This window comes from Typopeltis vanoorti, chromosome 7 (assembly GCF_054136105.1).
Source record: "Typopeltis vanoorti isolate ZY-2024b chromosome 7, IOZ_Tvanoo_1.0, whole genome shotgun sequence".
Classification (NCBI taxonomy): domain Eukaryota; kingdom Metazoa; phylum Arthropoda; class Arachnida; order Uropygi; family Thelyphonidae; genus Typopeltis; species Typopeltis vanoorti.
The window spans coordinates 94,373,108-94,396,782 of NC_143555.1; the positions used below are offsets into that span (position 1 = coordinate 94,373,108).

The 23,675-nt window shown below is 34.8% G+C and overlaps 1 protein-coding gene across 1 annotated transcript in view; it reads left to right on the forward strand.

Moving 5' to 3' along the window:
• The window catches only part of p (WD40 repeat domain-containing protein pink), a 306,375-nt gene that overhangs the window by 125,461 nt on the left and 157,239 nt on the right, over positions 1 to 23,675 (forward strand). Inside the window, exons 11-12 of the mRNA XM_090396034.1 lie at positions 8,106 to 9,531; positions 17,912 to 18,069. Of these exons, the coding sequence (XP_090252160.1) occupies positions 8,106 to 9,531; positions 17,912 to 18,069 (1,584 nt within the window). The remainder of the gene's footprint in view (positions 1 to 8,105; positions 9,532 to 17,911; positions 18,070 to 23,675) is intronic.

Here is a 23,675-nt window from a genome sequence, read left to right on the forward strand (position 1 = left end):
AGCTCTGCTAACACATTCCTGGATGTTGACAATGTCAAGTTCTTTCCTAATATCCTCGTTTTTAATATGATATTGCCATTGATGCCATCTGTTCATGCCTATAATCTTTCTCAGGATTCTCATATTTGCGGTCTCTAGTCTTTGGTCAAGTGTTTTACTTCTGACCCAGCTCTCAGATCCATAAGTTAAAATTGGTTTGAACACTGTCTTGTATACAGCTAATTTAGTGTTCTGACTAATTTCTCTCTTATTCCATATGAATCTATTCAATTGACTTCCCACCATACCAGCTTTGCTGATTCTGTTGTCTATTTCTATATTTAATTTGCCATCTTCAGTAAAAATCGTGCCTAAATAGCTGAAATGTTTTACTTGTTCCACAGGTTCTCCATTCACAACACAGTTCACATTTTCAATGATTCTGCGTATTTTCATTGTCTTTATCGTTTTATTGCTGACCTTCATATCATAATTATTACAACAGTTATTCAATTTAGTCAGAGAATCTTGCAGACTTGTAGCAGATTTATTCAGAAGTATAACATCGTCCGCATAAAGCAAAGAACCGACATTAACATCTCCAATTTTAATATCATGTTTAATACCACTTTCCTTCATAATGTGATCCATATAGATAATGAATAACAGAGGGGATAATGTACATCCTTGTCTCACACCAGATTTAACATTAAACCATCTTCCTATACTTCCTTCAATTCTAACTTACAACTAACTCTCACTGCTGACTTACAGCTCAAATAAAGACTAAGTATTGCTTGATATAATGCCCCATTGACACCATATAACTGTAGCGTATTGAATAGCTTCTTCCTTGGCACCTTGTCATATGCCTTTTCCAGATCGACAAAACTTAAATACAGATCTTTGTTATATTCCCACGCTTTCTCGACTATTTGTCGTAAAGTGAAGATCTGATCCTGACAGCCTCTATTTGGCCTGAATCCAGCTTGTTCTTCACCAAGCTTTTCTTCCACAATTCTTCTCAACCGTTTCTCAAGTATACTTGCATAGATCTTGCCAGGAACACTCAGTAGGGAAATACCTCTGTAATTCTCACATTCAGTTTTATTTCCCTTTTTATATATGGGTACTATGAGAGCTCTACTCCAATCATTGGGAATTTGTCCCTCTGTCCAGGCTTTCTGAACTATGCATCGCAGCCACTGTAAGCCTCTTATACCACCATACTTCAGCATTTCTGGTCGAATATCATCTACTCCTGCTGCCTTTCCACATTTCAAGCCTTTGATGGCTTTTTCTAATTCAAGTATGGATATGTATTCCTGACTGCATTCTTGGTCAGTGTTTTTTACCACTGTGCTGTCATCACTGCTTGTTTCATTTAGCAGTTTTTCAAAGTAATTACTCCATACTTCAAGGATATCTTTTTCTCCCGTTTTCATGTCACCTTTATCATCTCTATCTCCTTTTACAGCATTCTTTCCTCCATTTCTTCTTCAACAACCTCCAGAATATTTTGCCACCTTCTTGATAATTATTTTCTATATTCTTGCCAAAGTCCTCCCATGACTTTTGTTTAGCTAGTTTTACACAGTGTTTAGCATTCTTGCATTTGTCTCTGTATTCTCTAAGAGCAAAAGCTGACTTATTTGCCAGTAACTTTTGATATGCTTTCTTGTTTTCCTTCACTGCCTCTTTAACTTCCTGTGTCCACCAGGGAGTTCTGATTTTTTTATCCTTGCAGACAACATCACCACATGCCTCTCTCGCAGAATCAATCAATGTTTTCATCAGAGTTTGCCACTGAATCTCCAAGGTTTGATTTCTGTTCTCAAACTCTTTCATTTTTTCTTCAGTAATTTTTGTGTATTTTAGTTTACAGATCACATCTGAGAGCTGCTCAACTTTTATTCGCTTTAAAACTTTCTTACATGTTATTCTTTTCACTATGAAATTCAATTTTATCCTGCTCAAGACTGAATAGTGATCACTTCCAATTTCAAATCTCCTCTGTACACTCTGGTGTCCTGCACCTGGGAGAAAACATCACTATCAATAATAACATAGTCAATGAGACTTTTCTTATTCCTTGCCTCTTCTCTTCATGTGAATATGTGCACATTTTTATGTTGGAACATGGTGTTAGTAATAACCAGTCCATGTCCTGAGCAGAAATCCAACAGATATTTGCCGTTATTATTAGCTTTGCTCTTTTCTCGAAATTTTCCCAAAATATTTTTGTATGTCTCACAATCATTTCCTACTCTGCTATTTAGATCCCCAACAAGGACCAACTTTTCCTTTTTCATTGTGTCAGTTGTTTTTTCTAAAGCGTCAAAAAATTCCTCCACTTCTACCTTAGTAGAACCTTCTGTGGGACCATAGGCACAAATAAGTCTCATTGTCAAGTTCCCCATTCTGATATTTGCTCACATCACTCTACTTGAGACCGACTGCCATTCAAGAAGATTAGCCTCGTATTTTGTGTTGAATACTATGGCTACTCCTTCTTTTCCTTGATTGTCATTCCCTGAATATAACATTTTGTATTTATTGCTCAGAAAGATCTCACCAGTTTTTGTCTTTTTTGTTTCAGTCACCTCTATTATGTCGATCTGGTACTTATCTAATTCCTCAGCTAGCTCCATTTCTTTGCCATTCAGGCTTCTTATGTTGATAGTACCGATCTTTAACTCTGGTGATGTTGAGTTGGGGTTTGTTTTCAGATTTGTTCCAGTAGCTGACTTGTCGCTGTTCGCCCTGGTTCCCTGGCGAAAACAACGGGGGGCCCTTGTTTAACCGGGCGACACCCCAGCCGGCATGAAATTTTGTCATGTTGTACCATCGTTTTTTATTTTGGTTTGACCAATAAGAATACAATTTGGTCAGCTAAATCACAAATTGCCAGCCCATTCTCGTTCGTTCAGTATCCAAGTAGATACCCAACAGGGTGCACCACGAGCAGGTGAGGATTGGACATTAGGTCAGAAGCCCTGGTCGGTTCTCTGCATTCCTTTAAAGGCTATGTGGAGGTCTCCTCTTAGTTATACAGCTTTGACCCTTAAGCACCCCACTCAGATCCATAAGTTAAAATTGGTTTGAACACTGTCTTGTTTACAGCTAAATTAGTGTTTTGACTAATTTCTTTTATATTCTATATAACTTTATTCAGCTGATTTCAAACTTTACAAATTCTGTTGTCTATTTGCATATATAATTTGCCATCTTCACTAAAAATTGTGCCTAAATTGCTGAAATGTTTTCTGTTCTGTAGGTTCTTCATTCAGGCTACATTTTTGTCTATTTTCATTGTCCTATTATTAAGCTGATTTTCAAACCAAATTTTTTTCAACAAATAGTCTACTTAGTCAGTGATTCTTGCAGACTTGTGCTGGATCTGTTCAAAAGTATAACGTCATCTGCATAAAGTAAAGAGCTAAGATTAACATTCCAATTTTGATATCAGATTATAGATAGATATAGATAATAACAATCGAGATAATATGCACCCTTGTTGCACACCTGATTTAACATCATACTATCTTCCTGTATCTCTGTGGATGCTACTGCTGACTTACAGCTTAAATAGAGACTACATGTTGCTTGATATAATGTCCTTTTATACCATATAACTATAGCATTTTGAATAGCTTTCCAGTTAGCACTTTGTCATACGTCTTTTCCAGATCAAGAAAATTTAAGTACAGATCCTTGTTATATTCCAAAAATTTCTCCACTATTTGTCTTAAAGTGAAAATCTGATCCTGACAACCTCTGTTTGATCTCAATCCAGCTTGTTTTTCACCAAGCTTCCCTTTCATAAATTTTTTTTAGCCATTTCTCAAGTATATACCTGCATAAATCTTACCAGGAACACTCCATATGGAAATATCCCTGTAATTCTCATATTTAGTTTTATTTCCCTTTTTTTTATAAATGGGTATTATGAGATCTATGCTCGAATCATCTAGAATTTGACCCTCAGACCAGGCCCTCTGAATTATGCAATGCAGCCACTGTAAAACTTTTATACTTTCATATTTGAGTATTTCTGGTCGAATTTCATCTACTCCAGCTGCCTTTTTCACATTTCAGGTTTTTGATGACTTTTGCAACTTCAAGTATGGATATGTATTCCTGACTGCCTTTGGTTCCGGGCGCATTTAATGGAGGCAAGCAAAGAAAAAGCACGTGAGCTACGTACAGACCTAGCAGTCATACCGGGTGGTTTAACTTCCGTTTTGCAGCCGCTTGATGTCAGCGTGAATAAGCCATTTAAAGATCACTTACATGAAAAATTGAGAGAATAGATGTCATCTGGTTTGGTGAAGATGACAAAGGGTGGGAATTTTCAGAAGCCTGAGATCACCCTAGTCACCAGCTGGGTTAAAGAAGCATGGGATTCGATACCATCTGAAATGATTCAACACTCATTTCTTAAATGTGGAATAAGTAATTCATTGGATGGATCCGAAGATCACGTCATATATGAAAGCAAGGATGACACACAACAAAATGGAGAGCATGAAGACGATGACGACAACTGCTACACTGATGATGCAATCCCTACAGATGAATTTATAAATGAAATGTTTGATGACTCAAAAGATGAAGAAGAATTTAAAGGATTTTGACATTTTGTTTTAAAATAAATATTTCTTTTGTTAATTCATATTGTATTATTTATAATGTTATGGAACAAGATTAACAGATCGCATTATACGTGGACATGGCATTTTAGGGCTAGTTTTCAAACAAAATTTCTAGTTCGCATTATACGTGGATTGCATTATACGCGATAATATACAGTAGTTGTCCTTTAGGACCACAACTACTGTATATTATCGCTACTCTGTGAGATTTAGGATTATCTTATAGATCACTCGGTTCTTCTGGAGAGGTACCTCCCCCCAGCACTTTAACAGTAACTCAATGAAAGTCAAAACTGGTCTGGGTAATGACTCCTCCCATAATGCATAACATACACATCCAAAAAGGGTGAATGCAAAGCATCCCCCTTTTCGGATCTGACTGCACATTAATTGATGTGCAGTCATCGGCATCTATATACAAGTAGCCTAGTCATTAAGATTCTTCATATGAAAACGCTGTTTGTTTAGGCTTGGATAAACAATTATGCAAGAATATAATTTTTTTGCAAGTTTAATTTAATTTGTAACCAAGTATATTATTTCTAATATTTCTTTCAGCTCCACGAGATCAACAAAAACAATTATTCCAACTTCACAGTTTGGGATTTCGCATTTGAAATAAATTGTTAAAACACTTTTGTGAATGGTTGAATCTTCATTGATCATAATTGAAATTTTACTGCATTGATTTATAAGTTTTTTCATTCAAGTAGATATAAGTTTTGCAACAAGCAGAACCATAATTCTAGATTGCATTGATATGCCCATTGGTTGATGTGCAGAAAAGGGGTGTTTCAATATTGGAATACCATGAGTTATTATAATAATAACAAACTATAAAAATGGAGGAAAACTCATATTAAAACTTATAAGTTGCACAGGCATCTTCAGTACAGAATGGTGATCAAAGAATAGCAGAAAATCTTAGTAGCTAATGTAAGAGAACTAAAAAAAAATCGATAATTTCCTAACTGGAAACAAAAAATAAAATAAAATTATATATATATATATATATATATATATATATATATATATATATATATATATATATATATATATATATAAATATCATAAAAAAAATTGTAAATTTTTTTTATGATATTTAATATAAGACATGTTTTTTCAAGGCAAACAACAGCAGACAGATCTTCCAGTTTGTCCAAAATAAGTAAGAATAAGGAATCTGGTAGACACCTGAAAAACCAAGAGGCAGAAGCTTATCCTTAGGAGATGTGAGAAAGGTGGGAATTTTTTTTAGGGGATTTATCATCATCATCATCTAGTTCCTGCCATGTACCCTCAAGGGGTGTACAGGATATGACAGTACTACATGAAAAAATTACATCATTACTAACTTCCTATCTACAATTTTCCTCCAAATCAGTCTGTTACTTGTCAAGACTCCAACATTATCAGATCTTATATTTCTATCGTCTAAGTTAAGGATATGAGAATGTGATTAGTTAAGGATATGAGAACTAGATTTTTTTGCTTGGGAAAGTGGTGAATGAGTGGAATAGTAGAATGTGTGCCTTGTCAGTGAACAAATTCAAGGTGAAGAATGACAGATTATTGTACAAATGTTGGCTGGTGTGTGGTGGCATCATTTTATGACTTCCCTCATTTGAAAATCTTATAGATTGCATGGAGTCGCCATGTAATAATAAGTAATATTTATTTGTTAAAATGGTCAGTTTGCTCTTCATTTCAGAAATACAAATTGTTTTATTTTTTACTGGTTCTTGTACACTATCAAAACACATTCCAGGGTATTCTGATTTTTGTGGTTTCAGAATATGTACCAGGATGCAGTTCTCCCGCAGATTAAGGTGATTCGTGTTTATGATATTTAAAAAGCCATACTTTCTTGTTTCTTCATTCTGAGAGTTTTTATTTTTTTTAGCATTTTATTATAAATATCAAAAGCACCACACACTTACTACTTACACAAGAATTACAATGTAGTAACATAAAACCAAAGTAGATACTAAACTGTTTAGAAATAGTAGCTTACATAATGTAAGGATAATGATAAACTAGTGATTCTCCTAGACCACGAAGTGCTTCATGAATAATGTGCAATGCTACCACACTGTTTACTATGTCGATGGTCATTGCAACATCCTTTGACATTTAGCTTGAATTAATTAGTTTATATTATAGATTAATTTTTACTGCTTATTTCAGTTAATATTATATTATTTGACAACTAGTTTTGCCGTACCAATACATATCAACTAAACATCAGTCCTGCTCGTCTTGGAACATCATACAGATATTTACTTTGCATTTAACATGTGATTCAGTTGCAAGATCTTCATTCAGTCACGTGAAAAGCATTCTATTTAAAGTCACGTTATCTCGAGGTGAAATTGTTAATACTAAGTTAAAAGATTATGATACAATCTTTTATCTTAAAAAGAGATTGTTTCCTTATAAATGGATTAGTCTGTTATTACTATAGTAAAATTAACCGGTTGGTTATTAAAGATGAATTAGTTATTGATGTGATCATAACTAATACATTATATAGGAACATGTTTTCTATGTAATCAGTCTTATTCACATTAGATAATAAATCATAGGAGCTTCTTTTTTTATGTGAATCCCACTCACGTAACATTCTAAACCTATTATATATTTGGTACCTTGGGTAGGCTAAGAGTTAAATAATCTGATTCTCTTACACTCGAGACTAAAAGTTGTTAGTTTTTCCTCTCAAAGTACTTCATACTCCAGTAAGAAGGTTAGTAGTCTACACTGAAAAATTGTCTACCTATTCGACCTTCACTGACATCCATGGTACAGTGGGATTCAAATCTACAACCTGTTGCTTGTTAATAGAGATGTTATCTGCATAACTAACTAAACAAGTTAATATTTTTATTTATATTTCTTAATGATTTCTTCTTAGCTTTCTCTGACATTGGAAAACTTTGTCTCTAGGTTGATTCCATCTCATGTTATCCTTGTCTGACATTAAGCCTTTTGATGCAGATAGTATCAAAAAAAATATTAATTAATGGCAACTAACCAGATGATTGATCAGTTTATACCAAAGATTTGATTGTTAATTTTATAGTTATTGTTAGGTTGCAAAGTAGTTTTTATAGATGTTAACATTGAGTATATCTTTTTTGTTGTTGTTGTTTTTATCACAGATTTAGAGATAAATGTATAAAAATTTGAGATGCTTTTGCAAGTATTTTTATTTTATTTATTTTTTTGTGATTTATTTCATTAATCCACATCAAAAAGTGGTGAGCTGTTTTGAATAGTGAATTATTGTTCATGACTGGTAGAAGAATAAAGCTCACAGTGGGATTTTCCTAGCCAAAAAAAGGGGGGGTGGGGAGATGGAATTACTCTGATTTAAATCACCTTAAAGTTATAAGATACACACACATAAATTCAAATATTAAGATATGATTTTGCATTCCATTTTAATTGCTAATTTACTTTATTTTATAGGTATAAAAGAGGCAAGATGCTACCGAGGAGACATTTATATTCACTTCATGGATGGTAAATTTTGTAGGTACTCACTTTTAACTGTAGAAAGAGCAGTTTGCCATTTTTATCAACAAGGACTACCAGCTCATAGTGCTCAGTTAATTCTTCTGAAGCAGATGGTATTATGTCCTGCCACTTTTAATCTCCATGTTCCATCTGCAGTTATGGCTGATGTTTTGCAGAAACTCACTGACTCAGAAAGGACTAACATTGCTAGTAGTTTGTCTACAGTTTTAGGTCATCTTGGAATTACTGCTGACAAGCTGTCTCAGTCCAGTCGAGCAAGTTCTGCTATGTCTGAACCTGTGCGTTTGGAGTCTGGTATTTATGTTGTGACTCGTGGCCGTGGGCGTGATTCTGATGATGATATTCAACGTAGCTCATTCAGACTTACTAGATGGCGCTCAGCTTCCCCTATGTTTCGGCAGCCATCTCTCTCACCCCACTCTAGTCCTTCCAAATTAAGTGGGAGAGCATCTCGTAGTCCCAGAAGGATTCAGTCTTCACAAAAGGAATCTCATATTTCCAGAAAGTCAGATGTTAAAGCATCAGATTTGGATAACAACTTGGCTTTGAGCAGTTTTAAGAGCCGTGAGAGTGTTAGTTCTGAAGCATCTGGAAGACCATCTGACACAAGCGATGAAACTCGCAGTACTGGTTCCTCAACTGACCAAGTTCTTCCTGTACATATGCCCAGTGCCAATAGAGAAAGTCAATTGCCTGTGCTGTGGAATAACTTTGATGCAAAACCTGAGGAGGAGTATCTAAATGATTTATCCACATCTGGCCAACTAGATGATGAAACATTAATTGTAGACAAGGAATCATCAGTTGCTAGTTTAAAATTAGTGCATCAAAACAGGAGTGATGATAAAGTCATTAGTATTAATAGTGTAATCCACAGTGTAAAAAGAGGATCATTTAAAAGTGAAAAAAAGCAGCTTCATGAAATGCTTAATACCAATGGTTATGATCATAAGCAGACTGTGAATTTTAAAGGTTTGTCATGTAAAGTCAATGGGACCACTCAAGTTGCAATGCTCAGTTCTAAAATGCGAACTGAAAAACTTACTCCTTGTTTACCGAATGATATTTGCCATCAAGATAGTGACCACGATATAAATTCTTCCCTTGGAGAACCTTCATTTATGAAATTGAATCAGGGTCTATCAGTAACAGATGTACAAAAATTATCAGATCACATTCCTTCAGATACTGTCAGTGATCAACTTGAAGAAAGATATTCAAGTATGTATCTTCCTGAAGATCCATATAGCTATATGCATTTAAGTATGTATGGAGGTATGTTATTTCCTCCAGGACTTGACTTTTCTCTCTTTGCTTCTCCTGAAACCACTGCTGAGCTGGCTCGTCTTAAAGAAAGGTTTGTATTTTGGTGCATTAAAATGTTTTTGCCTTATAATTCTTTGTATGCATCTATGGATATACTTATTCAAATAATATTTTTTCCTTTTCATTCAGATAATGTTTTCAACTTCCAGCTCTTCAGAAAGAATATCAATTTTCTTATTGAAGAACATGAGCTTTAAATTTATTTATTTATTTATACACATGAGAAGCCTTGTGGCCTCTCATGTGTGGATAGAAAAGAAATTGAAAATAGTAGAATAAAAATATTTTATCATAAATTAAAATATCTTCACATAATTTAAATCTTTTGTGCATTTCAAATAAAAAAAATTCTAAAATAAAACTAAAATAACATAAAACATTATCTGAGACCTCCAGGGAGTCAAGCACTCATAGAGGGAGGCTATATATCACCCAAACCAGCTGTCATATGTTTGTTCCCTTAATTCACAGACACACTAGAGACACTCAGTACTTCAACAAGCAAACTATTCCACTCAACTGCTCTGTGAGAGAAAAATCTAGCTCTTAGCCCTTTCTTAACTGTGAACAAACTTAACCTCCATGGATGTCTCTTATGTTCTCTCTCTCCACCTGTCATATAATGAAAAATTTCATCAGATAATATCCCATAATACCCATTCAGAAGTTTATAAACTCTTCTTTGCACAATTCAAACAGCTTCCTTATCCTCATGGTACCAAGTAGACGAAATCTTGCCCAGTACTCCGGGTGCAGTTTTATCAAGATCTTGTGAAGGGACAAAACGACTTCCTTATCCTTACATGTCTAGGTTGACTTCAGCATACATGTCTAGGTTGAATTCAGCATTGCAATTATCCCCTGAGTTGTATTTGCAATTTTTGCTATGCGACCTTTGAACTTCAAATTCCTATCCACCATTATGCCAAGATCCCTAGCCTCATCAGTTTCTTTTAGCATAATCCTGCTAATATAATATGCCAAAAAAATGTCATCACACCAACATGCATAAATTTATACTAACTAACATTGAACTGATAGCCATTTTCATTTGCTCAAATTTCCAGCCTATTGAAATCATTCTGTAAGTGCTAAGTATTAATAACATCTCAGATGTCTCTTCCTATCTTTGCATCATCAACAAACAAATGCTGTTTGAAATCTCATCATGCCAGAGTACATAACTTTAACATTGAACTGATAGCCATTTTCATTGCTCAAATTTCCTATTCAAATTTGAACAGTCATTCTTTAAGTGCTGAATATCAGCAACATCCTTGATTGCCCTATGTATCTTTGCATTATCAGCAAACAGTTGAACATCTCCTTTTACATCCTTCATAATTGTCATTAATCTATAGATTGAATAATAATGGTCCAAAGTCCCTTGGGTACACCACTGGTCACCTTAAATCAGTCAGATTCACATCCACCGTATAACACTGTTTTGATACCTATCAGCCATCCACTTATCCAAATCAAGAGTATATATTCCCAACCAATATTCTCTACTTTATGCAACAGCCTTTCATGTGATATCCTATCAAATGCCTAAGCAAAATCCATAGTGTATTCATTCCCTTTATTCAGCTCGGCCATAACATTGCTATAAAATATGAGCAAATTGGTAAAACATGATCTCCCTTTAGTTAACTCATACTATTCCTTACCAAGTATAGTTTGTCTGCCTACTCATTTCTATATGCGAGTTCTTACCAACTTCTCTAAAATTTGCACCACCACCAGAGATACTGATAGGTTGGTTGTTAGCCACATCGGTTTTGTACCACCCTTGTGCAACAGAACTATCATACATTCCTTCCATTCCTGTGGTATCTTTCCTGAGCTGAGACTCAAGTGATATAAACATGTCAAAGATCCAATTTGGCTGAATATGCCTTTAGCATATGTTTTGATTATGAGGACCACTTGCAAGTATGTGCACTTCAGACTCTGGTTAATAGGAGAAAGAGGGGTGATATTCCATCTGTCCATATTGCCAAATTCTTATCCAGGTTATGCACAGCTCTTTAATCTTATTACTATGCACCTCTAACTCTTCATCCCATGCAGTAATAGCACTGTGTGTGTCAAGTTACACACACCTGGTTGATATCTTTGCAAAGTGAACACTCATTAACTTCTTACACTAGAATACTATTTCCATTCAATAAAGTTATTCTTCACACATTCATTTTTTTTATTTGCAGCATAACAACAAAATTCTTTTTGGATTGCCTTTAGTTTGCATAGCCAATTTATTTTTTACTCCAATTTAGCTTTGCACAATATTCATTACTTTTCTGGCCTGAGCTTTATATATTTCATAAGTCCTCTCACTATTATTCTCATAATATTCCTTGTACATGTTCTTCTTATGTATCTGATAAGGTTGCACATTCCACCCTAGTTATTCTTCAAACTCTAGGGATACATTTGGATACTGCATCATTTAAGCACTTTTTTCTAAAGATTCCTATGCATTGCTTGTATCTCTCCAATTCATTAACTGATACCATGCAACTGAAGACTGTATTCTCCTAAGTTGGTCATAATTTCCATATTTGTAGTTCAGCATGTAACCTGGTATGATTGGAATATCTTTATAAGCTACTTTCCAGGAAAGTATAGCATGATCACTGTCACCAACTGGTGGTAAAATAGTCCATATTCTTTATAGTTCAGAAACCCCTTCTGTCATTATGAACAAATCTGACTGACTCTGACCTTGAGTTCCTTCTTTCACATGCTACTTGAGATAGTTGTCTTACAAAAACTTGTAAATTCTGCTTCATTCTTATTCTAACCAATCAATGTCTGATTAATTAAAGTCCCCCATAATGATCACTCGTTTAGCACTCATCAAGGTAATTTGCATTCTATCATGTGTATATGTATATTTTTTTCTCTTTCTTTCTTTCTTTCTTTCTCTCATCCAGAAATTTTTATTAAGAAGGTCAAGCACCTTTTGTCTACTTGTATAGGAGATATATATGACTTCTGCATTACCCTTGATATCTCTCCTGGGTCTAGCTTCCACTGAAGAGACCTCAATAAAGGTCGAAACCAGTCTGGGTAGTGACCCTTCCCATTATGCATTGCATTATACATGCCTGAAAGGGGGGGGGAGTGCTTTGCATTATGGGATACATACTAAGGCAAGTGATATGAAGTCATTAGCCTCTCTCTCTATATATATATATATATACACGCACGCACATACAAGTAGCTCAGGCGTGAATATATTTCACGTGCAAAACTTTGTTTTGTTACTTGGGAAAATGGATTAAAACTAAGTATATAAAATTTCTTGATATCTTTAACATATATATGCACACACACACACACGATGCACATCATATATATATATATATATATATTTTTTTTTTTTTATGAAGAAATTGAATGACTAGAACCGAGACAAGATGCACATTATATATAATGTGCATCTTGCCTACAGAAGGTTGTAAATTTATTATAATATAGTATTTTTCAAGCTCCCAGTAACCAGATGGCATGGCAATCTTGGTGTCATGCAGCAAAAGTCATCTACATCTAAAGATATATACAAATATCCATGCTTACATTGTGGGTTTGAACCCACAGCCAATTTATTTGAGAGTAGATATGCAATTGTTTCTGACAAAGTTGAAGTTCATTTTGCAGAATCCACTTATTCTTTAGAATAGTTGTGCAAGTATTCTGAGAATTTGCATGATGTTAGTTTTAAGTGAATCACTAGCATCCTTTGCTATCTATTCTGGATATTTCTTTTGCAAGCACAAAATTTATAAACAGATAGTGGGTACCTCTATGGATTACTAATCAACCCCCATTTTCATTTTTTATGGAATATTTTAAAAAACAAGCTTTTGACTCAGACCTTCTATTTAGTTAAGATATGTGGATGGTGTGTTCTCTGTTTGACCACATGGCCCAGACACATTAATTTCCTCTCTCACCTCAATAGTCTTCACCCTGGAATTCAGTTTACTATGGAAAAGGAGACTAATAATAGTCTAGTCTTTCTAGATGACTTGGTAACATGCCTTCCCAGTGGTAACCTTGTCCTTTTCAGTATACAAGAAATCCATTCACACAGACAGATACATTCACAAACTTTCCACTCACCCTTCTCTTGCAACAATATGGTATCATTAAAACACTAATCAATAGAGCTTGAAGTTGAAAGTTTATTTTTCACTTGATTAGACTATAATAAATTTAGTTTAATCCTTTATCCAAGTGTGAGCAAACAAAGTTTGCGCCTGAAAGTATCTTCAGGACTGGGGTAAGGTAGTACAACACCAGGCAGCTCGTTGCAAAGGTGGAGCAAGCTAACATCACTCCTATCTCAGTATCTCCCATAATGCAAAACACATCTCCTTGTGGATATGTATAATGTTATGCATTAAGGGAAGGGCCACTACCCAGACTAGTTTCGACCTTCATTGAGGTCTCTTCAGTGGGAGACAGGCCCAAGTGGAGATACCAGGCAGGAGCATTACCTTACCCCAGTCATGAAGATACTTTCAGGCACAAACTTTGTTTGCTCACACTTGGATTAAGGATTAAACTAAATTTATTATAATTAATAGAGCCTTTAATCTTTGTTCCAATGAGTCTTACAGCAGAACTTAATCATATACACTACACTTTCTTAACTTATGGCTACAGTTCCCACAGTATGAAAAAAATAATGTATCCTTCTGCCAATCCTCGACTTTCTCTTCAGAAAGATTTTACTTATGCTATTTTCATCTCCTATGTCCAAGGCACTTCATAAAAAACTCCTCTCTCAGTTCCTGGAGTATATGGAGTTCCCTGTTCTTGCAAGGTAGCCTAACTATGGAATGAGAGGAAATATTAGCAATAATACAAAGTATGAAAAAAATAATGTATCCTTCTGCCAATCCTCGACTTTCTCTTCAGAAAGATTTTACTTATGCTATTTTCATCTCCTATGTCCAAGGCACTTCATAAAAAACTCCTCTCTCAGTTCCTGGAGTATATGGAGTTCCCTGTTCTTGCAAGGTAGCCTAACTATGGAATGAGAGGAAATATTAGCCAACTTCCACATGGAAGAACATAAAAAATACACTTGTAGTTATGACTATATATTGATTACTTGTAGACCATGCTTTGGATGCTGCTTATAGAAGAGAAAAACGTTTTTCAAATCTGCAGCTGCTTTCAGAAATTAGCCTAATTTGAATAAATATGGTTGCATTAAACTTCCCAAAATATGGGGGCACCTCTCTTCAGCCTCATTTGCTTAGTGTTAGTGCCGGCATGCACATATCATTGTTTTGTGATCCCTGAAGATGGCAATGTAACATTGCTGAAATATAGGAAAGTTTTGATTAAAGATTTTAATTAATATTCTAGTATATGTTTGCATTTCCTGAAAAATTAAAAGCTATGTATAATCAACATACTAAGATAAGTGATGTGAAGTCATACCACCTTTGCCACAAGTTGGCCCAATCCTGAAAATACTTCAGGTGCAAACCTTATATAATTCAGAGAGAATATAATTCAAGTATATAATTTCTTGATATCTTTAATTTATATTTAAACCAATATATAAGTTTATTTACAAGAATTAGGCTATACTCTCTGGGACAAAAGAAGAAGCACAGAGATACATAAAGAGCAAAAAATAGACTCAGTATTGGACAAGATATATGAATACTGAAAGAAGTGGATTGAACATATCGAAAGAATAGACAGTTCAAGACTACCCAAAAAAATACTCTGATACCAGGCAGATGGGTGATATAGAAGTCAGAGACGACTAAGAAAAAGAGACTGGAACAGCTCACTGTGCTTAAATCCCTGAAAGGATAATGATCATTAGACCCTGATGTGCTTCCTTATTATAAACATTTTAGAGAATCTACAGTAATAAGGAATCAGCACCAAGGTGTAAGGCAACTAAAGCTTGATGAATTCTTCAAGACCACTTCATCAACTGGACCTGTTTAACTAGAATCATCTATCATCAAGGAATTAACACCTCTCCCTCTATATGACAGTTGTATTTCTGACTGAAAATTGTGACTCTTTCAATTAAGTTAATATTGAATATTATGTATCTCTTTTTTAATGTGTTTTGTATGTTTTTATACAACACAGAGTTTTTAAGAATTTTTTTCCTCTAAAATGGATTTAAATAAAAAAAATAATGTTCACGTCAAAAAAAACTTTGCGTGATGATCATCATCTGTTCATTGGACATTCTCAGATGCCATATAGTCAATCCAATGCTCAGCGATATGCCACAGCAGTCCTCGTAATCCTGTAATCCTGTTGTATGCTTTTCTGGAGGCTTTAACTCTCTAAAGATTTGTCACTCCACACACACACAATCCATCAATCCATCTCATTGACAGTCTAACCCTTCCTCTTTTTCCAGGACCTTTACCTTCTATTACTGTTCTGAGAAGTCTTCCTTCCATTCAACCTGTCCAAAATATTTTAACTGCCTTCTGTCAGTATCCTTAAGAGCCTTAAAGTTCTACTGATCCTTTCTAACACCCATTCATTTGTATACCTTTCAGTATATGAAAGGTATACAAATATACCTGATATACCAGAAAATGATAGTTGCTTTTGAGATGTGGTGTTACAGAAGAAACTATCATTTTCTTATCTGACTTCTTTAGGTTCCAAGTCTCACATCCATAAATCACTGTTGGAAGAACAACTGCATCCAAAATCCTCAACTTGAGTTCCATTGGAGATAGATCCATCCTTCCAGATTTTAAACAAGTCTCTGACTGTTGTTTTAGCCATTCCTAATCTTCTTCTGGTGTCTTCTAAACAGCAATTCTTCACATTAATAATGAATCTCAGATACTCAAATGTGCTGACTTTTTCAATTCTTTCTCCTTTAAGGCACACTTGTTTCTCAGGAAACTGTCTGTATTTCCTTTGAAAACCATAATCTTTGTTTTGCTAGGATTAAACTGAAGTCCTCTGTTATTACTGATCACGTTAATTTTGTCAAGAATTTGGCCTAGTTCTTCCTTGGCATTACAGAGGAGTATGGTATCATCAGCATACCTCAGATCACTGATTAATCTATCACCTATCCTAATTCCTGTCTTGAGCTCATCCAATTCTTCACTCATGATGTTCTCAGCATAGATATGAAACAAGTGAGGAGAAAGTAAGCATCCTTGCCTACTCCCTTTCTAACCGGAAGCTAATCAGTTAATCCAGCACCTGTTCTTCCATTATTTTCATTACTTCCCCCAATTTCATATGCTGAACACAGTCAAAAGCTTTAGAGTAGTCTAAGAAATACATTACCATAGGGAGTCTAAATTCTTTATACTTTTTTTAGTGGTTATACTTTTCTTTTATTTGTGTGAGGCAAAGGATCTGATCATGTACCCATATCTTTCCTAAAACCTGCTTATTCCTCAGGCATCTCTGCTTCAACTTTGACCTTAGTTCTATTTAGAATGATCTCCAATAAAATCTTGCTTGCATGAGATATTAAACTAATAGTTCTATAGTTTTTGCACTACTTCATATCTTCTTCCTTATGTATGATATGAAAACTTACTTGTTTCAATCTCTAGGCCATAATCCTGTCTCCCATACCCTTTTAATCAATTTATGAAATACTTATCTCTCTATACCCAGTGACCTTAATTAATTGTGCTTGAATTCCATCTGCACCTGGGCCCTTATTGCTGTTAAGCTGCTTAATTGCTCTTTCAACTTCATGCCTAAGTGGAGGAGGTTCCAAATCAGAATTTTCCTTGCGAGAGGGCTCCTCCAAATTTTTCTTATCCTCTCTGCCGTACAGTTCCTCACAGTATTATTTCCATCTGTTTTTGATTTCCAATTCTTTTAGTTGCGCTCTATTCCTTTGATGACATTCAATTTGGACTTAAACTTAAGAAAGAAAAGAAAAAAAAAAGTGGGGGAAACAGAAACACTCCATTAACTACATTGTGTAGTTTTTGGTGTGTTTAATTTAAATAAAGTTTGGTTCCTGTTGTAAATTTATTTTTATATTTTTAACAGATGTTTTAGTGGCAGATATAAATTACTTAATGTACATGATGATAATATTTTATTCATATTTATAGATTATAATAACATTCTAATGCATCCTGTACATTGTAAGTTCATTTTTGATATATGTTTTTAAAATACATTCGATTTAATAGACTTTCGGCAATAGTGAATACCCCTTCCCCTATTCAATCCGTTAAATCTAGGTTAGTATGGTAGAATTCTTATCCTGAAATCAAAGAAGCTATCTGCTCAACCATCCAAGCTAGCACTGTCAGGCCTAGTTTAGTTTTCTTATCTTTAATCTCACTAATTAGTTAACACGAGGTGTAATTTTTTTTTTAGCCTTATTAAATGTCATTCTATTTTGATTTCAGCATATCAAATAAATTAACCTCAGGTAAAAAAGCTCTAATGCAAAATTTTCGGGAATTTGAAGCAAGATTAAAGCAAAAAAGTCAAGATCAAAGACCAGAGCCACTAGATGTCCGGTTACCTGGTATGGCATTAGATAACACAGAAATTAGCCAACAAGGTAAAATTAATTGTTGTTTTAAATTCAACTTTCTGACTACAACTTAGTTTTTAAAAAATACAGTTTTTTTTATATTAGTCATTATAATAATTTACAACTCAAATAGACTGACTAATTTTGTGAGAAAGGATGAACAAGTTAAAACAAAACTCAGATTGTTAGAATTAGAAATAATTAAATATAATGTAATGTCGATGTGTAGCATTCATCAAAGGTGGTTTACTTCTACTCTCTAATTCTAATGTGAATTGGATTCTTGAATAAAACAAAATGAGAGAGCAAAGAAAGTTGTTTAAATTGGATATGTCACGTTTTTAAACTATAAAGTCATCATTTACATGTCTCCACTATATGGCAGGTTTTATGGTAACTTGAGCGAGGAATTGATTTTCAAAATTTTCCATGAAAAGATCAGAAAAGGGTGATAAGAGACTTTTCGTGGCCAGTCCAAAAAGATACTTATAAAGACTTGAACCAAAGGCAGTGCTCAAGTAGCCTAGTGACATCTAGTGATGCTGCTAAACTCAACATAACAGAAAACAACTACTTGAAACACATTGACATGAGAAATTAATAAAACTTGATTAAATATAATATTTCAATCTGAATCCACAGATTATTTTCAGTGAAATGGGATTTCAATAAATTGACAGTGGATTTCAAATGATGCAAGTTGTACACTAATGTAATACAGTGCAGTAGATAGCAAGGTATGATAACACACACACATATAAAATACTACTGCTTATAACTAATAAGAATAAATTTCTTCCAAATTTCAGGTAAAGAAAATAGTCATTGCTGTTCAAATTTGGATGAAGAAGTAACTTTTCGGTATTCTCTATCTTTGTGAACAAATGCTCACAAAGATAGAGAATACTGAAAAATCAAATTAGCAGCAGCAATAAACTAGATGAGTTTTTAGACCAAAAGATTCTGTGGTCACTGTCAACTCCATGCTATGCTAAACCAAACTTATAGAATAGATTATATAAAATTGGTGTTTATGTAGTCTGAGAAGTCTGGTTTAGCACAGCATGGAGTTGACACTCACCACAAAACGTTTTGGTCTAAAAATTTGATTGTTTGTTCGCAGAGAGTGCTGAAGTGATAGTTCATCACCAAAACTTGAACAATAATGAGTGTCTTTCTTTACCTACAAATTTGGGAGTCTTATTAGTTATAAGCAGTAGTGCTTTTATATACATATATGAAATGAAATGAGCCACTGGCATGTGGTTCATTATTCATTATTCATCATAATGACTTCTGAACAACAATCTTTCTCCAAATTAATCTATTCTCAGTCAAGACTCTAACATTATCAGATCTTATATTTCTGTCTTGTAAGACACTTTTTACTGTATCAGCCCAGTAACTCTCCATATTATGGCTCACACCAGTAAATAATTTCTCCAGACCCCTGATATCAAACGCATTCAAGTGTAGGCCAGCCTTCTTATATAAATCCTCTTCTTCCTTCAAACTCACTTCATACATTCTCCTCACACACACGCATCCAAAAACTATACAGCTGAACACAGTCAAAAGCTACACATCGAATTGTCATTATAGCCTTTCTTAATTCCATGGTATCATATCTAGGTAATATATTAACTGTTTTCACTTTCTTACTCTTCACTCTCACTTCTTTCAGCTATTCTATATCACATCTACATCACAGCTATTCTATATACTTCACATCCTTTCTTATACTGATATTGTCAGCATTCATCTATTCAACTCTCTGAAGATCAGTCCAGGAACTTTACCTTCTATCCTTTCAGTGTGCCCAAAATATTTCAACTTTCTTGGCAGTATCCTTCAGGAGCCTTAAAGTTCTGCTGATCCTGTCTAGCATCCATATGTTTGTTCACCTTTCAGTATATGATATCCTCAACAGCCTTCTGTAACACCACATCTTAAAAACAGCTATCTTTTTCTTATCTGACTTATTTAGGTTCCAAGTCTCGCATCCATAAGTCACTGTTGGAAGAACAACTGTATCCAAAATCCTCAACTTGGTTCCCATGGAGGTAGATCCATCCTTCCAGATTTTAAACAAACCACTGACTGTTATTTTAGCCATTCCTAATCTTCTTCTGGTGTCTTCTGAACAGCAATTCTTCACATTAATAATGAATCCTAGATACCCAAACTTGCTGACTTCCTCAATTCTTTCTCCTTTAAGACAAACTTGTTTCTCAGGAAATTGTCTGTATTTCGTTTGAAAACCATAATCTTTGTTTTGCTAGGATTAAACTGAAGTCCTCTGTTATTACTGATCTCGTTAACTTTGTCAAGAATTTGTCCTAGTTCTTCCTTGTCATTACAGAGGAGTACAGTATCATCAGCATACCTCAGATCACTGATCAATCTATCACCTATCCTAATTCCTGTCTTGAGCTCATCCAATTCTTCACTCATGATGTTCTCAGCATAGATACGAAACAAGTGAGGAGAAAGTAAACATCCTTGCCTGCTCCCTTTCTAACTTGAAGCCAATCACTTAATCCAGTACCTGTTCTTACTGTGGTTTCTTGCTCACTGTACAAGTTAGCTATCAACTTGATAGTGTGTTGAGGAATACCCATTATTTTCATTACTTCCCCGAATTTCACATGCTGAACACAGTCAAAAGCTTTAGCGTAGTCTAAGAAATACATTACCATAGGGAGTCTAAATTCTTTGTACTTTTCTATTATTTGTCTGAGGCAAAGGATCTAATCTCTGGTACCCATATACCTTTCCTCAAACCTGCTTGTTCTTTGGGCATCTCTGCCTCAACTTTGACCTTAATCCTATTTAAAATGATCTCCAATAAAATCTTGCTTGCATTAGATATTAAACTAATAGTTCTATAGTTTTTGCACACTACTTCATATCTTCCTTCCTTTGCAGTGTTATGAAAACTGACTTCTTTCAGGCTCTAGACCATAATCTTGTCTCCCATATCTTTTTAATCAATTTATGAAATACTTATCTGTCCATGCCCTGTGGTCTTAGTTAATTCTGCTGGAATTCCATCTACACCCAGGGCTTTATTGCTCTTAGTGTTTATAACTGCTCTAACCTCATGCTTAAGTGGAGGAGATTTCCATTCGAAAATTTCCTTGTCCTCTCTGCTGTACAGTTTCTCACAGTATTCTTTCTATCTGTTTTTGATTTCCAGTTCTTCTCTTAGTACTGCTCCATTCCTGTCTTTGATGTTCAATTTGGACTTAAACTTGTGGTCATGAACTAAATGAAACATCCTTTTATAATTGTGCCTCCTCATCTGGAACTGTGCCTCTTCGCATTTATTAGCTTAAAAATTTTCCTTGTCCTGCCTGATGGCTTTTCTGACTTCTATATGTAATATCTTATATTCTTCAATCTCTGTGTCTCTGTTATTTTCAACCACCTTCTTTCGATTAGTTTCCATGTTGAATGTGATATCCATTGGTCTCCTAATTGGGTCGAGATATTTGCTTAGCTGTATCCTGTATTGTGACTTTGACTCCTTTCCAAAGCATTTCAGGTGAGTTCTCTTCTCTGGTCTCCAAAAGATCATCCAGGCGAGTTGATGTTTCTTCTGTGAACCCACTAGGAATTACTCTGACAATCCAGTCTATTGAGATGTGCCTGACTTGGAAGGTTTCAAAGTCTTAATCTTACTTTGGCTCTTACTAGCTGATGGTGTGTACCACCGTCCTCTCCAGGACAAGTATGCATCTCAGAGATGCTTCTCCCACTGTTGGAGAGCCAGGGTGTAATCAGTCTGGTGCCTTGATCTATCAATGTTAGATGTCCAAGTATAGGTCCATCTCAGGTGTTTCTGGAAGCTGGCATTGGTAATAACTAATCTGTTAGCATGGACAAATTCTAACAGTCTTTCACCATGGGTTAATTCCATTCACCCAGACAGAACATGCCACACTGAGGCCTAACTCTCACGCTCTTTCCCACTTTTGCATTAAAGTCTACTAAGATGCAACATATGTCTCTCCTTGGTAAGCAGTCCAAAACAGTCTGTAAGTTTTCATAGAATTCCCCACTCTCTTCTTCAGGTCTATCTGTGTGGGGTGCATAAACTACCATGATTGATCCATTGGTAGGATGAGTTTTAAGTCTAATACAAAGCATCCTCTCATTAATGGGATTATAACCAAGAAGGGCTCTTGCCTGAATTGTCTTCAGTTTTACAGCTTCCCTAATGATGCTTTGAGTCACCTCCTGAATAAACAACTAGCTTACCATCCTGTCTTTTGAAGTGACCTTCTCCATTCCATCTGGTCTCTGTAATTCCCGTGATGTCAATTTTATGCCTCTCCATCTCTTTACAGAATATCAAGAGTACCCATCTTTAGACCCTATACATCTAATGTGCCTATGTAAAGTTCCCTTCTAAGATTAATCCCATACATTCTGGTAGCTTCAAACTATCACTGACTTTTGTTGGAGACTGTAATATACTTCTTGAATGGAGCCTTCTGCCTACGTCCCGAATGCAGTTCCAATTATTTTGTGTGACAACTCATGCAGTATGAGATTTATTATAAGGTAGAACCATATTAGCATTTTGGAGTAAAGTCACTGCAAGAAAAAAAAAATGGCATGTTGCAGAGGCCCTTTCCACAATCTGGGAGGTTTTGGCCCGAATTCATTCCATGGTGACCAGATGGGTTAGGATTTAAGCCTACTAGGAGAGAAGGCAAACAGACTCCCACTGCATAAGATGAAATGAAATAGCAAAACAGGAAAGATTCGTCTCTAGCCCTCGAATACTCTAATAGCATTGGGGGATGGAGCAAGAAGAAAAGAAAGAAGGGACTAGTCTACAGATAATATGACAGATGCATATTATATGAAGTAAGGCATGGTCCAGCATTAGGTACTCTGGGTTTGTTATTCCCATACTCATTTAAGTGAGCCCTTGAGAGGGAAACAGACAAATCATTTTTTCATACCGGAACTACTACCTCTTTTACTTTCCTGCTTTTCAATTATGTTCATGAAATTTTTTGTTTTTAGCACCTGAAAAACTTGAAGTAGTAACATGGTTGTCAATTGCATGTTTCTAATTGAATCTTCATACCACATAATATCCTTTTTATGATCAATTTTACCTACTTGATATTGCATTTTTCAACTTGTCCAATTTCTCTCATCATCTGTTTAATAATTTGTTTTGTTCTAAATATTTCCAAAATTAATTTATACTCGATATTCTTGTTATGTTCTGAACCAGCATAATTTTGTTCATTGGGACAAATATCCTTGTTCACAATTTCACTAGCATTCCTCTTTGTTGATGCTCTATTCTTGTTCATGCAAGGTTTTATCATCATTTTAAAGTAGTACACTTTAATATTAGAGTATTCCAATAAAATATCAGGAAATATATCAAATGCTATAAATACACAAAAATTGGCAGTAGTATACTATACAAAAGAAAATAACATAATAAATCAAAATTTACTGATTTCACAGGAGTGTTAAATACATCAGCCTTTCACTATATAACCTTGAAATTATCTTGAATTAGTGTTCTTGTATTTGAGGATGATTTGCTGCTAAATGTCTTAGTCTTTATGTGACATGTTTAAACTATTGAAATCAGCAAC